The following is a 17421-nucleotide window of genomic DNA, read 5'->3' on the forward strand; positions in this document are numbered from 1 at the left end:
ATAATCAATAGCCGATGCAAGACAATGATCTGCTTGTCTCAAAGAGATGCTGCCAGGTCTCAAACCCCCCCACGGATATCGGAGAAGCGTTTGACCTGTGACCTCAACCTACAGAGGGGTCTTTGAGTGACTACAAGCAGATGTTTGCAGTATCACAGACTCTAAGGAACCATAAAAGACTCTATAAACAGATCAGATGAAAATATTCTCTTACACCTGGTCCGTTGTCCAGCAGTCAGGTGCATCGCTTTGCCCGGTGTTGGTGGTGGCAGTTGCGCCAGCAGCAGCTAACGTTAGAGGCTCTGGAGGAGGCGGCGGAGCTAGTGCTAATGCTAATGCACTAGAACTTGGAGCAGGAGGATCAACCAAAGAAAGCTCCCCATCAGACACAATTTCCAACACAGGCACAGCATTCTCTGTATTTGAAGTTTCTTCCGGCGACAACCGCTGTCTTTTTGCACTTTTATTAATCCACGCTAACATTTTAGAAATGCTAATTTGTGACGTGACTTGCTTTCCTTCTCTCGGGGGCGTGCCTGCTCTGTTCTATCACTTTACATAGCCACCCACTGGGTGGGAGTTGCACTGCATAAACACAACACACGTGCATCTAGGTATGTAAATTGTAAAGCATTAAAACATGGTTTTACTAACAGTTTTCAGTATGTTGTTACTTCGGCATTATTATTATTATTATTTTGAAACGTGTATTACTATTAAATCACGGTCAAATAGGTTAATTTTGACATTTGACATCGTTTCCACCACAGTATTTACATGGAGAAGATAAGCCCCGCCCCCTCTCCAGCACGTTCTGTTTGAATGACAGGAGTAAACAGCTGACAGCCGCTGTGAAACTCCAGCGGTTAGAGCGATGAGAATGTCCGTTCGGCACCTCATGACGCATCTACTGAGTACCGGGCGGCTGTATATATATATATGGATGTATAATAAGAACGGCGGGAGAGTGTTGAGTACTGGCACGGTGCATGAGTACCGCAGTACCGCCAGCATCCCGGTACTGAGCAAGAAGTGCCGGTACTCCATGGGTCAGAACCAGAAGTGCCGGTACTGCGTACCGGTGAGTACCGGCCCAATTCCAGCACTGGTAATAAGCATTAAATGAAGTATTTACGGATTTAAACGGCTGGAAAACTCCCGTGTGTTTCTGGCTTAGCGGCAACTTTTTACCAATGCAAAAATGCGCGAACGTTAAAAGACAACACATTGGCATTCATCTACTGTTATATGTTATAACGGACTGTCTTGTTAAGAGTAATAGCAGAGTTTATTTTACCTTTTCAAAAGCCGGTCAGTGCCTGTTCATTTACAGTTAACACGCTCCCCGCAGAATGAGACGTCATCCAATCAGAGTACTAGCACTAAGTCGGACAACCAATGGGTGGACCACAAGATGAACGGGAGGGGGCGGGACTCTAACCCCCAAAACACACCAGGAGCGTCTGCGCCGCGTTACGTTGCGGCTGCGCCACGCTGCGACCTCCTCCTGCGACAACACACACCAGACGCGTTTCAAAACGTTGCGGAAGCGGAGCGTCCTGTGTGCAGCCTCGCAGTTGTTGTTGATTTTGGAATATTTCCTGGACATTTGTACTTCTACAAGTAAGTAGGCTATACGTAGTTAAATGGTTTATGTTTGTGTCTGTAAATCGTGTTTATTGTTGTTATTTCCTATTTTGTTGTGTTGTAGACACAGTTAAGAATAATTGTAATATTCCAGTTATAAACGACATGAATCAAAGATGTGTTGCTGTATTTTAGTGGTAAAAAAATATGCATTCATCATCATAATCATAATTACCTCCTCGTCCATGGTGCGTTTCGTAGTGGAGGTGTTGTGGGGTCTGCTAAATTAGTATATGTGGGGGATGGGCCTGGCCCGGATGCTCACCTTTCCACTTCCTGCGAGGGGGGGGGCTGCCTGCCCGACTTTATGTTACGGCTGTGCCGCGGCAAAAATAGGATTCATCCTAATTTTAGAGAAGCGCTGCGCCGAGCCGCTTCTGGGACGCGTCTGAGCCGTAACACGGCGCGTGTGGTGTAATAGCACCCATTGACTAGAGTGGCCGCGATCCTTACGACCGCCGCGGCGTGGCCGTAACACGACGCAGATGCTCCTGGTGTGTTTTGGGGGTAAGTGAGACTGTTCTCGCCCCACTCTCGCCCTTGGGGATCTTCTGGGTCGAGAAGATCTCAGCTGGGGGGACGGAGCCTGTCAATAGGCGCATTCACACCGCAGTACTTTTCCCACAAAGGTTCATGAGAACTTAGTTCATGAGAACTCTTTAGTTCTCATGAACTAAGTACAGATCGCGTTCACACCGGAATAACGGCCCGTCCACAATACAGCGTCTGCAGCGTCGACAGCGTCGACAGCTTCAATCTGCCCATTCACTTTGAATGGGGTGACGTCGCGTTGCCGCTTTTTTTCGCCGAACTGAATTGTGGGTAGCAGAGCGGTCCGTCTCCGGCGTCAGAACTTGAACAATGTTCAACTTCTGACGCCGGAGACGCCGGAGTAGCCAGCACAATCCCGTTTCGGAAATCTGACAGCTCAAGCCGTAGCCAATCAAACCGCGTCTAAGCTGGGAGAGATATCCCGCCGTTCATTTCTATATTTCAAAAAAAGATGGAGGAGAAACTAATTATCGCCGTAGCGAATCACCCGGTTTTGTATGACCAGACCCTCTTCACCTACCGGGATACAAAGCGGAGGAACCAGGCATGGAGGGAGGTGGCAGAGACAGTGGGTGAAACTGGTAGGTTTTCGCCTGTTTGGGGAGTTTATATATATATTGCTCCCATGAAATCCCCTGGGGTTTTTGCTTTGTATGTCGGGGGCGGGAGATTCATGTGATTGGTTGTTGGTTGTTGGTCGTGTTGCTTGAATAACATCCCCAAGCTTCAGACACGCCCAGCTCCAAGCTTTTTTTGAAGCTGTAGTGTGGATGCTCCGTAAGTCCCTGAGGGAGGATTAGGCAAATGAAGCCGCTGACGTCACTTCTTCTTCTTCTGCTTTGGGTTTACTGGCAGGCCGCAAACCACTTCACGGCGTATACTGCCGCCCAAAGTCCCCGGCCGGAAGTCCCCGGAGTTGGGGACTGGCTTCAGTAGAAGCTGCTGGGACTCCCAGCAGCTTCTACTGAAGCCTTCCGAGTAAATCGCCAGAACACCGACACCTCCTCATCTCCACCACTCCCATGTTTTATTTTGTGTTGCCATAAATTAGTCTCTCTGCGTTTCTGCGCTGGGCTAATGCTAATAATGCTAATGCGAGGATAATAAAATGGCGGCTTCACAAAACTTTTTGGGAGTTTTACGGGGCGTGGTTTGCAATCCGCCCAGCCAATTATTTCACACACACATACGGGTTTTGGGCCGAGGGCGACACCGTACTTCCGGTATCAACCATTTCACGCGAGGTGCATACAGAATATCATAGTCTATTCCTTAATCAATATAGTCAACTCTAAAATACCACATATATGCATTGGCATGATAATATTATTGTGACAAGTGGAGTATTCACCTGGTGTTTCCAGAAGATAGACGTAGATGCTGCCAAAATCGACCGAAGGCCACTTTTGAGGGTCGTAATTCCATACATTGTACATCCAACAACCCACACAGCTCTAGTTTACGCTGGTAACGACCGAGAGCACACCCCTCAAGTCCAGAGATGTAATCCGAAGACATGCAGCGATTTCTTCGGTCGTTAATTCAGAAAAAAAAACCTAGTGCGCTCTGCCTGGCTACATTAGCTAGCTGTTTACATTAGCATCACCAGGATTTTTGCACCTCCAGAAAAATGGCGTCTTTATAAAAAAATATATGGCGCGCGTTGCATTGTGGGTAGCTGTGACGTCACTGTGTGTGAAAGAATCCGAAATATAGCTCTTTTCTCACAAGAGAGCCGCTCGAAAGTCCCTGGGTTGCGTTCCGATAATCCAAAAATCAGCTCCTAAATTCTAACCCTATCTCCTATTCCTTGACCTCTGAGTGAAACGTCACGGGGTTAAGGGATAGTGGATAGGAGAATTCAAAAGGACTTAGGAGAAGAGACCGCGGTACTTTAGAGAATCCGAATGCACTTTCACTATCTGACGTGTGATGCGCCAGCGGACGTCATGAATGTGCGTCTGCTGCTGTGGGGTAACCATGGAAACTACAGGTTTCTATACAGCGGACTACAACATGGATGTTTAATAAGAACGAGGGACTAAACTCATCTAGAGACTCTGTGCTCTGATGCTGTTGCTTTATGCTTTATGAACGGGGACAACAGAGAAACATATTCTTCAGGACCAAAGTTGGAATTGAAATAAAAAAGGAAAGTGAAACTTATGCTCGTCACCCTCTCCCTCCGGTCCACATTAATACAAATGATCCCAATACGTATGATTGTATGAACTATGAAAATATCTTAAAATCAATACAAATGTATTTATTATAAACGTTAGTCCTTAACATCTATCTCTGTGTATATCACCATTCAAACATCTTTTAAAAGTTGAACAAACCCCACACCGCTCAGTAAAGACTGTGAAATGTTGACTTTATTTGATCATTTCAATAAAAACTAACGTTCATATTTCTCTTTTTGATTATAATACTGATGAACGTTCAGAAAAAAGCACTTTGGCAACTTACCACATACGTTTTAAAATGCTTAATAAGCACCGTAACTTTCATGATATAATTTCTCGGTCATAATCGGTTGTTTCCGTGAATGGCCGACTGTTGAGTGATGACAAATGCTGCAGCTGCAATGCATTGTGGGGCAGCATTTCCTCCTCTCCTTTCGGTTAGGGAGGTCCAGTGGTTCCTAAGCTAAAGGAGGTTATAAAGGAAGTTTGAAACCTCCTTTCCTTTCATTTGGAGAATTGGAATGGCACTTATCATGGCTGCCAGTGACGTACTTCCGGGTCATTTCACTCCGTTAGGAAGGTTCCTAAGCTAAATGGACTATTGGAATGCAACCCTGCTCTCTAGCAGGGACTTCCGTGGGGGTAAAAAGGTTCTCATGAACTAATTTTAGTACCGGCTCTTTTTGGTGTGAACGCGACAAAAGAGTTCTCATGAACTAAGTTCTCATGAACCTTTGTGGGAAAAGTACTGCGGTGTGAATGCGCCTAATCAGATCAGAGCCCCTTACTAGGTCAATTAAAGCCAGTGTACCAGCGTAAAACTGAGCAGGCCCGACTATCCTCGCCCCATAGGTGCAAATATATTCCCTGCAATCCTGTATTCTGTTTGTGATATTTTCCTCAGTATGACAGAGCAAGTTTCTCTCTTCTAAAGAATGCACACATGTGTTTAATCGTTAATGTCAGATATGTAGCCTACTAATTAAATACATTTGATCCTGCTCAGATACAACTTTATTGTTATTGCATATATTACAGGTACTGAGACAAGTGAAAAGTAATGTACACAATCTACAGAATAAAATATAGATTGAATTGAATGATGAATAAACAGTGAGGGGTCATTTTACTTGCAAAGTTATCTTTTAAATTGACAAACATCATATGTGTAATTCGTGGCACAATTCAAACGGGATCGAAAGATAACGTTTCTCTCGCCATTGACTTCAATTAATAATTGTTCGGTCCCATGGAGCTCCCCCGGACAGGGAGAGACTTCGCCTCTCTATTCAGAGGCTGCGTCATTCAGAAATAACTCACGACTAGAACTAGAAGTAGCCTACTCAGATCTTGTTCTTGAGTAAATGTAGAAGTAGTCAGATCTTGTACTTGTGTACAAGTAGAAGTACTCAGGTCTTGTACTCGAGTTCGATAAAGTCATGCCTAAACAGCGACATTGTACACGATAAATACGGGTTTAAATAGCAGCATTTGCCACGCAAGGCGAGTGGCAGCTACAGTAAACCTTCTCTTACTCTGGCATCTTGTGGCAACTCCCGTTGAGCAGCGGCAGATGCCTCGGCAAATTGTGGCATCTGTAGCATATGCCGGAAGTACTTGCCACAGATACCACAGAGTAGCGGCCTCTGTGGCATATGCCGGAAGTACTTGCCACTGCCTGCAGATGCCACGAAATGCGCTTGCTGTCTCTCAAATAACTGGGGTGGGCGTGGTGTGACGTCATGACGCAAAGTGGTATTACGTAAACCGTTCGGCGCAAAATTTCAAACGTTGAACAGGAAGAAGCTCTGTTCTCTGAATGCGGGATTAAGAATTAAAACAAGAAGCAAACACCAACATCGGATTTACACACTTAGAGGTACGTTGAGTTGAATTATTAGGTAGAGATGTTGTGCGTCAGCAGGCTAGTTTGCTAACAATAATAGCGAGAACACGTTAGTATGAGCTAATGCTAACCGAAGCTAATGTTGTTATGCTAAACTGCAGATACGTTTTATCTGGGCTTTGTTTTGCTACGTTAGCAAAGGTAGCTTAGCAAATATGTCGTGTTATAAGAGTTCAGGCTATCTTAAATCACTTTAGCTTACTACAGTTCACTTTAATAAGCTGCTGCAGTCCCTTTGTGATGTGTCTTTGTAGCTAACCTAAAAAACAGAACAGAATCAAATGTAATATGGCAACATGTCCACACATCACCAGGTACAGTTGAACTACCGAGGCTTCAGAGTTATACTGCCCTGAATGATTATCTCACACATAAACCACTGTGTCACCAGCTGGAGACAGAAAAGCAGGACCACATTAACATCCGTGTGATCATGAGGCTCTGAAAACACTGGATAAAAACGACCTACTCCACATACTATTACTCCATAAAGAGGTTCCTGGAGCACTGTACCCGCAACTAAGGAACAATGGAGTAAGGGTCTTAGATAGTTAGATAGATTATTGATCAACATTTGGGAAATTATTTTGTTACAGAAGAAGTATCAGTGTGTTCAGACTCCTACTAATACTTACAAAGTGGAACAGAGAACAACAACAATGTAAAATATGATATCAAATATAAACAGTATAACCTTTCTGGATAATTAAAATGTTCTAAAAAAAGTCAAAAATACCGCAGTTAGTAGCAGGAATATATGCTTACACTACAGGAGCCTAGACATACTTATCATTGTTTCATACCGTCTGTGCATGTTGGCTTTTATCTTTGCTTATGGGCTTTTTTGTCTGTTATGGGTTTTTAAAAAGGGGCTTTTAACTGAGCATATGTGCTGCAGTCGTGATTCAATTCTGCTCGTGTTGTAATTCTGCTCTTGTATGTTTTATTTTAATGCCATAAACCTCCCAGGGACAGCAGATGAATGCGTCCATGGCACATTTACATGATGGACTCAAGTGCTCATGTTGATTAATGGGCATTGTCCCTTCTTAGATAAATACATACAGATACAAATCTAGTACCTGGAACAAAAACACAAAGAAATACGGTCTAAACTCAAATGTGTTTTATTCATGAATTGCCTCTCCAGTGGAAAACTCTTTATGTGTGTTTCTCAGATGAGATATTAAAGTACTTTCATTCTGCTTCGTACTTTATTTTTAACCAATTGTATAAAGCTTGTACTTGCTTACAGTTGTCTTATTATTGTGTATTATAAATGGACAACGTGTACAGCATTTGAACGCAATTTAAATGATCCTCGAATCTCAATAAATATCAAAACATGACCCTCCCTAACTATTTCCCCCAAAGCTGAAACTCGGACGTTACGCTTCAACGTGTGACCTTTCTGTGTTTCTCAGCTAAGATGAGCGCAGCCTCCAGCCCGGTGTCTCGGATCCGTCCGGGATGGATGTCGTCCGGCCTGAAGAACAAGGGCATGTCTCCGTTGGACTACAGCACTCCGCTGCTCACATCCTTCCCCGGCAACGATGACGAGCAGGAGCGACGACAGAGACGAAGGTCAAGGGTCATCGACCTTCAAACGGCCCCAGACTCCTCCTTTAATGACTCTGCATCTCACAGGTAAGCTCCAGAGGTGGGAAGTAGTGGAGTACAAATACTTTGTTACTGTACTTAAGTACAAGTTTCTGCTATCAGTACTTTACTCCACTACTTACTTTTCTGACGACTTTTTACTTTGACTTCTCACATGTTGAACACAAATACCTGTACTTTCTACTTCTCACATGTTGAACACAAATACCTGTACTTTTTACTTCTTACATGTTGAACTCAAATACCTGTACTTTCTACTTCTTACATGTTGAACTCAAATACCTGTACTTTCTACTTCTTACATGTTGAACTCAAATACCTGTACTTTCTACTTCTTACATGTTGAACACAAATACCTGTACTTTCTACTTCTTCCATGTTGAACTCAAATACCTGTACTTTCTACTTCTCACATGTTGAACTCAAATACCTGTACTTTCTACTTCTTACATGTTGAACTCAAATACCTGTACTTTCTACTTCTTACATGTTGAACACAAATACCTGTACTTTCTACTTCTTACATGTTGAACTCAAATACCTGTACTTTCTACTTCTTACATGTTGAACTCAAATACCTGTACTTTCTACTTCTTACATGTTGAACTCAAATACCTGTACTTTCTACTTCTTACATGTTGAACACAAATACCTGAACTTTCTACTTCTTACATGTTGAACTCAAATACCTGTACTTTCTACTTCTTACATGTTGAACTCAAATACCTGTACTTTCTACTTCTTCCATGTTGAACTCAAATACCTGTACTTTCTACTTCTTACATGTTGAACACAAATACCTGTACTTTCTACTTCTTCCATGTTGAACACAAATACCTGTACTTTCTACTTCTTACATGTTGAACACAAATACCTGTACTTTCTACTTCTTACATGTTGAACACAAATACCTGTACTTTCTACTTCTTACATGTTGAACTCAAATACCTGTACTTTCTACTTCTTACATGTTGAACTCAAATACCTGTACTTTCTACTTCTCACATTCTCCAAACAGCTGGTTCCTTTAGTCTGAATGTGTGTTTGGTGCGTGATCATTATTCTTTAGAGTCATTGCGTGCCTATTGATTTGAACACGATCCGTGTATCCATCATTTCCTGGTCTTCTCTAAGAAGAGGGACCAATGGAAACGTTGTCATGTTGCCGTTGTTCAGCATGGAAACATTCATTAGCTAACAATGACATTATTGTTCTATTAATATAAAGGGAGGTCAGGTACTCTTTAAAGCAGCTGCTAGTTATGGGTACTTTTTACTGAAGTACACTTCAAAGCCTCTTTACTTTGACTTGAGTAAAGGATGTGTGTACTTTTGCCATCAAAAGCCGCAGAGATCTAGATACTCCAAAGCATGCTTGTGACTGTCATTGGAGCATGACTTTGAGTTATAAAAGCATTTAAAGTCATGGCTTTAAAATCCCTTCTGCTAATATGTATCTTGGAAGTTTATAGATAATCTCATTTCTGTATTCAGCGCCGCGGGGACTCCTGCTGCCGTGCCCAAGCTGTCGAACGCACAGATCTCGGAGCATTACTCCACCTGCATAAAACTCTCCACTGAGAATGTGAGTACATGTGCACAACGTATATTTATAATGTCTGCATCACAGGGAAATCATTAAGAGTCTCACACATTGTCCAACTGAAGCGTATCAATAATTACACTTGTTTTACATTTTCCCTGCATCAGGTTATTTATTTATTTGTACCCATACTGTAGGTAGACTTGGTTTGCAGGTAAAAGACAAGGGATCCATTATGACACACATCCCGAACAACGTAGATAGGGATGCTCCGATCGACAATTTTGGGGCCGATCGCCGGAATCAGTATCGGCCGATCCGATCGAGTGGGCGGGGCCTATGGGGATCTTCCATTTAAAGTGATGTTTAAAACTCGGTCAATGGGGCTCATTCACTGGCGCTTCCACAACCAACATCATTATTACATTCAAATGAAGTACATTATTCAAGTTGACTTTAACTTTGGAGAATAACACGGGAGAGATGAGCGGAAGCGTCTCATGCAGCTCACTGATCCAGTACTGACTGACCCGACAGTGAAGAATAAACATATGTATAACTAGTTTAGCTTGTTCCAGAGGTAGATCTAACAGCTAAGTATGTTAGGTCTAACTCTTAGTGTGTGTTGCTCCGCTCACCGGTCCGTCACAGCGGGCGGAGCTGCAGGGTTTCTGCTTCACACACGTTGCATACCGCTATTTTATTGTCTTTTTCGGACACCTTGAAATACTGCCAGACCGGTGAAGCCATTTTGGCGAGCTTGTGTTGGCGCGCACAGAGAAAAGTGTCATGTATTTTACGTCATGTGACCGTCGGCTCTCGCGATAGGCATTTTTAGAGAGCCCCGATCGTAGGGCTGTGCGATTATGGCAAAAATCATAATCACGATTATTTGGGTCAATAATTGATATCACGATTATTTTGACGATTATTCATTGACCATTTATTGAACTTTAAAACAAATAATATTTTACCAATAAACAAGATCAACAAATATGTTGGAGCACACTTCCAAAACCATACTAAACATATATTAATATGATAAATAAAAATAAATTAGACCAAAAATAAATGAAATCAAACATGTTGCAGTGCACTGTCACAACCTACTGAACACTCCTTAACATATAGCCAACATTTTGGTAAAACATATTCAACATATTCCACTCAGTTAAACGTTGAAGGCTGGCCAACCGTCATGGTCCAAAAGTAACAGGAAATAAATGTTGAACTACAATTTAAGACCAAATAAAAATGTTTAGGCCACCATGGCAAATGCTGGTAGGGCTGCTCATGTCATCTCTTAAATATTTTTTGCAAGAAACACCAGCCTGTTTACATGGTCTGGTTTCAGAGATGAGCGCAGGCAGGTGACAATATTGCCACCTGTACTGAAGACCCTCTCTGAAGAGGAACTTGTGGCAGTGCTGCCACATGACACAGGAAAAAAAGAAAAGACTCTGAAGAACCCTTTCTTTGCCATTATATAAAAATAGTGTTGCTACAAAAGTATAAATTAGGCTTACTAATAAGACAACTCAGATCTGAAGCTACACAGTAATCTGCTGCAGCAACAGTGCAATAAAAAAGACAACATTAATAGAATCAAACCCATTTTTTGTTGCATTTTATTAGAGTATAAAAAGAAATGCCTTTAAAATAGGATGCAAGCAACACTAGTTTCTGAACTGATAGACTATAATCAATTTAAACAGAACAGATCTTAATGTTTGCATTCTTATACCATTTTGTACAATAATTATCATGAATAAATTCAAACAAACTAAAACTTACAGCAGATTAATAACGGTATCTAACTTGAGTTTTTATTATATCAAAAACCTGTTGAAATGCTGCTGTTATTTTTACTGTCCCACAAAAGCGCGTCGCAGCCTCCAGGAAAGCTTCTTTCATAACTTCGCCGTCTTTGAAAGACTTCATGTGTTTCGCAAGAACGTGACTGACACGATAAGATGCTATGGTAGCAGCCTTGCTCTTGTTGTTGGGCCTGGTGGAAATGGACTGCTGTGCATTTAGCTGTCCTTTCAGGCCCCTCCCCTTTTGGAGCGTAGGGCAGAATAGGAGGGAAATCCGTCTCGTAGCGTTTGTGCACTGTTTTGAAATGCCGCTCCTAAATTACCCTTCTTCGATAAAGCCACGCTCGCATTGCAGATGAGACAGATGGACTTTGAATTGGAATAGATACAAAAATAATGATCCTCCCACTCGGAGTGAAAATTATATATTTTGGGCTTTTTTGCTTCTGCCATAATTGCGGTCTTGTGTGTGTGCGGACTGTCACTCCTGTTGACACGGACAACGTCAGCGAACTAGTGCACTGCTCACCAGCCACGCCCGGACACATGGGGTGAGGCCGGCCAATCACAAAGCTTTGATGCGTTCAAGTGCATTATTCTGGCACGGGAACATTATGTTACAGGACATTAACGATAAAACAGAATATTGTTGTTCTATTTTTAGACACATCTCGCGATCGACTGGGAATCTCCTCGCGACCCTTCTTTTTAACGAGTTGCTGCTCTTGTTCTGACATCTTCGCTTGCGCTGAACACTCACAACACATGTCACTCCCACGTGGCCGAGTGGGCTTTTAGGGAGGGGCAAAGCGCACCCAGCAAAATAATCGTATTTTGTCAATTATGCTGTTTTCCTAATCGTCGCAAACCATAATCGTAATCGCGATTAAAATACGATTAATTGCACAGCCCTACCCGATCGATCGGCAGAGAGTGAGTATCGGAGCATCGCTAAACGTAGATGTACTGGATATCTATCTTTCTGTAATAGTGGTAAGACTTGAAAGAAACAATCAAATACTTATGCATTTCTTTCTTCTTGTTTTGGCAGAAAATCACCACCAAGAATGCCTTTGGTCTGCACCTGATTGATTACATGGCTGATATTCTCAAACAGAAGGACTCTGAGCTCACAAACTTCAAGGTATGAGTTGATTTTTTGTGTCCACTCTTATAAGAACTCCCTTGTTTCCTGAAGTTGAAAAACATGTATCTGTTTTAGCTAAGACTTTGCATCGCCTGTAGAACAAAGCAATATGTGTTTTGATCATCGTTTTTCATTCTCCTTTTTAAAGGTACGCAGTGAAGTAGAGCAGCCATGTGTTAAATGACGCTTTCTTAAAGAGTGTGTTATCCGACAAACAAAAAAATCTTCTTACTTTGATAAAATCTGCAGATTAAAAACCCTACAAAAGTCTGATTATGAGCCGTGGCAATGGAAAAATCATTATCAGAATTAATGTATAAATACTTATTTTTTATTGCATATATATTTGAATTGAGTTTTAACCTTATATACAATGTGCACATTTTTACAAATTCTTACGTTTTCAAAATATATATTTATTTTATATCTTGGAACGTTTTAATACATATCTTATTTAATTTAATTGTAGTCTTTTATTAAACGTCTTATGTTGTTTTTTTACATTTGATTTAATGTAATTATTTTATTGCACATTTCTTTACTAAACTGTTATTCTAAATTAAAAACAACTGTCACAAAAATCCCCTTCCTCTTTATTTGACACCCATTATGTCGTGTGCATTGCCCCTTGAGGAACATGGTGTTATACAAACTCAAATGGACCTGTGTGTTCTGTGTGCTTTCCTCCTGCAGGTGGCCGCTGGTACTTTAGATGCCAGCACTAAGATCTATGCTGTGAGGGTAGATGCTGTTCATGCCGATGCCTACAGGGTCCTGGGGGGTCTGGGGGCCGAGACCAAACCTGGAGAAGGTGAGACCCTCTCCAATGTGTACTTTCATACGTTGTCGGATTTAGGGCTGAACGATTCATCGATTTTAAGTCAGGATTTTTGTTTTGTTCTGTGTGTCAGTCATCCACACCAATCAGAAGTGCTGTGCTCCACATGTACCAGCCATTGTTAACCAATCAGAAGTGGCCCATGATAGAAGGTGATGGACAGATTGATCCAATCACCTGCCAAGTATTTTTGAAAGTGCCTGCCCTTTCCAAATGGCTTCCAATGGAGCTCTAGATGGTTTCTGAGTCAGGTTAGTAATGCTCCATCACATGTTTCTATTACAGGGTGAATCTTAAACTGAAGCTTGACTTTAAAGCAACCCAACGGAAGCTTCATGTAACTTTAGTTCTTTCACTCGTAGCTCGGGCTGCGGAGGTGCTAGAGACGGGAGCACGTTGATGCGACCTTCCTAGCCGGAGATATGGCCGCATTTTACAATAAGCTTCCGTTGGGTCGCTTAAAAACAAATATCGCAAATCGAATCGCAATATCTGTCAGAAACATCGCAATTAGATTATTTCCCCAAATCGTGCAGCCCTAGTCGGATTACATTTGAATAGACTGAATCACACTGGAGATAGCATGCGGGATTTATGACCATTTCCCTACAAAAGAATCCAATATTTGACATTTTTTGTGTACATTTTTTTTTCACGCCTGAACAGACCAGGGTTCAAAAGATGATGAAAACGACGGAGATGGTGAAGCGACCACGAAGCAGCCGAAGAAAAAGAGACCCCCGAAGAAGACTGTGGAGCAAAACCTGGCAAACATCAACAGCGCCGAGTCTGAGAGGAAGTGTGAGGTACGGGGGCGTCTTTACAGGAACATATTTAACACCTTTTCTAATACGATGATAGTTGGGCAGAATCAACCTAACAGTTCATCTTAATATTTACCATTTTCTAATTCTTAAAATCTATTAAATCAAAGGTTTTTATGCTCGAACTCAGGAACTAAACCTGTGTTTCGAGCTGAAAATGTAGTTCCTTTACTAAAGTTAAACATATAATATGTAATAATTCTGCATTAAAACATATTTTAAAAACCCGACTAGACGTATGTTAGATATTCTGTTAATTTGTGTACTTACATTACCTCGAGATATATATAATTTAAATAAGAATTACTCCGATTTTAAATCTAATAATAATTACACCTTCCCGTTTAAAGTATGAAAAAGCTAGCAGCATATAAAGCAAGAAGTGGAAAGTAATGTAGGATAGTAGCTGCAGGATAACGGTAGTAAATACTATATTTACTAGCAGTGCTTCCCCTAGGATGGAGTCATAGCAGCGGTGCTAAGGCACGTGGGCTCAGCATAATGTGAGAGCGGAGCGCGTGCCATTTTTTTGTGTGTGCGAAGTGCGCCCCGCCAATTTGTTTCTATGTGTCTGCCAGCACAAGAAAGGCTCTTGAGGTCTTTACCAGGGCCGGTTCTAGACAATTTGCTGCCCTAGGCGAGATTTTATATATAAAAGAATAAATGAAAAATCTCTACAAAAGACAAATACACTACAAAAACAGAAACGTATTGACATAGGTAATAGACGTCAAAATGGCTTCAAATGTATTCAGTATTGTATGAACATGTTTTAATTAGGGGGTGGACGTCACATCCTCTAGGGGGGACCGGGGGTATGCCCCCCCGGGAAGATTTGTTTTAACATTTTAAAGTAAAATGCTTCAATCTGGTGCACTTTGAGCACACAATTACTAGAGACCTGATCTAGGGGGTACAACTCTAAAACACCCATATGAAAAAGATCGGTTTACATTTTAATAATCAAATAAGTGTGAACATAACCAATAAACTTCCATAGCCAATAACAAATACATGTATTTTTGTTGTTCATTCATATCTTATTTGACCTAGTTAACATTTATTTATTCGTGCATATTTTTGTATCCCTCCAACTTTAAACAATATTTTTGGTTTACTGTCCTATAGTATACATTGGAATGATTTCAAACCTGTTTTTATTTATCCTAATAATTATAAAGGAGTGCCTTGGAAATATGTGTTTACATAATTTGTGGTCAAAACGTTTGAGACCCACTGAGATAACTTAAAAACAAAAATTAACTTATCTAAACCCTCAGAGTCCTTTACCTCACTGAGCCTCTCAGTCTGACAGGAGAGCTCTCCTCCACCCTGGTTGTAGAAACATCTACTTCTTATATCCGTTAGCGCAGCTAGCACCAGATTCTAATAACAACAGCGCCGGTACCGGTGCGCCCTCTCTCCCTCCCAGAGCTACCACCGCAGCGCCCCCCAGATCTGGCGCCCTAGGCGACCACCTATGTCACCTATGCCAAAAATCGGCCCTGCCAGTACATACAGTGGCAATGTCTCAAGATTTAGCAAAAATACACCTTTATTGAACAGACAGTAACACAAATACTACAAATCCACATAACAAACAATCAAAAATGAAAAAGGGTCGCCACTTATTATTATTTTAATAAAAAAGTTAAAAAATAAATAAATGCCCCCCTAGCAGCGGCGCGCATATTTCAGCAGCGGCACTGCGCCGCCACTATTTGTATATAGGGGAAACACGGTTACTAGTATATAAGTATATATTAGTAACGGTGGGTTTTATTCGGTCTCCTGTAATCGCGTTGTGTTCCCTTAAGTTTGTGATGGACATTTGACTCTGGACTATGTTTGAGTGCAATATATATAATATGTTTTGACCTTGCAGCTGTTTTCATGTGACATCTATACATCTCTCTCTCCCCCTCCCCCCCCCCCCAGGTGGACCCCATGTTTCAGAGGATGGCCGCCTCGTTCGATGAGAGCAGCACGGCGGGCGTCTTCCTGTCCGTCCTCTTCTGTGAGAACAATCGCTGCGAGCTGCTGTTTCCCTCCAACATGACCCTGCTGCAGTCCACTCCCTCCTACTCTCCCCCCCGACCCCTGACCGTCCCTGCATCCCCCTTCATGGGTAAAGAAAACATTTAAAAGCTTCAAAAAATGTGCAAGGATGATATATTTCTGGACCCTGAAGGCAGCATCTATCTGGTTCCCTCCACAAAAAGCCAATAGGATATAAAAATAAATAATGTCATTATTTATGATACTTAATTTAGCAGGATAATCTCCACATACTACGACACTTTATGATTTCTGAAGTAACAAGCTAATGTTGGGCTATAAAGGAACCACAGCACGGTCACATGACTTCACGTCACCACCGCTAAGCTAAAGGTGGCTAATGTTGGGCTATAAAGGAACCACAGCACGGTCACATGACTTCACGTCACCACCGCTAAGCTAAAGGTGGCTAATGGTGGGCTATAAAAGGAACTACAGCACGGTCACATGACTTCACGTCACCCCCGCTAAGCTAAAGGCGGCTAATGTTGGGCTATAAAGGAAATACAGCACGGTCACATGACTTCACGTCACCACCGCTAAGCTAAAGGCGGCTAATGTTGGGCTATAAAAGAACTACAGCACGGTCACATGACTTCACGTCACCCACCGCTAAAGCTAAAGGTGGCTAATGTTGGGCTATAAAGGAACTACGGCACGGTCACATGACTTCACGTCACCACCGCTAAGCTAAAGGTGGCTAATGTTGGGCTATAAAGGAACTACAGCATGGTCATATGACTTCACGTCACCAACGCTAAGCTAAAGGTGGCTAATGTTGGGCTATAAAGGAACTACGGCACGGTCACATGACTTCACGTCACCACCGCTAAGCTAAAGGTGGCTAATGTTGGACTATAAAGGAACTACAGCACGGTCACATGACTTCACGTCACCACCGCTAAGCTAAAGGTGGCTAATGTTGGGCTATAAAGGAACTACGGCACGGTCACATGACTTCACGTCACCACCGCTAAGCTAAAGGTGGCTAATGTTGGGCTATAAAGGAAATACAGCACGGTCACATGACTTCACGTCACCACCGCTAAGCTAAAGGAGGCTAATGTTGGGCTATAAAGGAAATACAGCACGGTCACATGACTTCATGTCACCACCGCTGAGCTAAAGGAGGCTATGTTGGGCTATTAAAGGAACCACAGCACGGTCACATGACTACAGGTCACCACCGCTAAGCTAAAGGCGGCTAATGTTGGGCGTGATGACGGTTAGTCGTCTCATTGAGACACTTGTTAGCAACCTCCGTTTTTAAATTCCCCAGT

General features: G+C 42.2%; 1 protein-coding gene across 2 annotated transcripts; it reads left to right on the forward strand.

Moving 5' to 3' along the window:
* Positions 1-2692: 2692 nt before the first annotated feature.
* Positions 2693-16211, forward strand: LOC117537085 (condensin complex subunit 2-like; the record flags this gene model as incomplete). 2 transcript variants are annotated; one of them, XM_034202259.1, is given in 7 exon segments in its annotated part: positions 2693-2780; positions 7719-7941; positions 9409-9499; positions 12326-12418; positions 13115-13232; positions 13926-14065; positions 16022-16211. In XM_034202259.1, coding segments are annotated over 6 exon segments (850 nt in total), but the record flags the coding sequence as incomplete, so codon positions are not given.
* Positions 16212-17421: the final 1210 nt, after the last annotated feature.

Source organism: Gymnodraco acuticeps, unplaced genomic scaffold (assembly GCF_902827175.1).
Source record: "Gymnodraco acuticeps unplaced genomic scaffold, fGymAcu1.1, whole genome shotgun sequence".
Classification (NCBI taxonomy): domain Eukaryota; kingdom Metazoa; phylum Chordata; class Actinopteri; order Perciformes; family Bathydraconidae; genus Gymnodraco; species Gymnodraco acuticeps.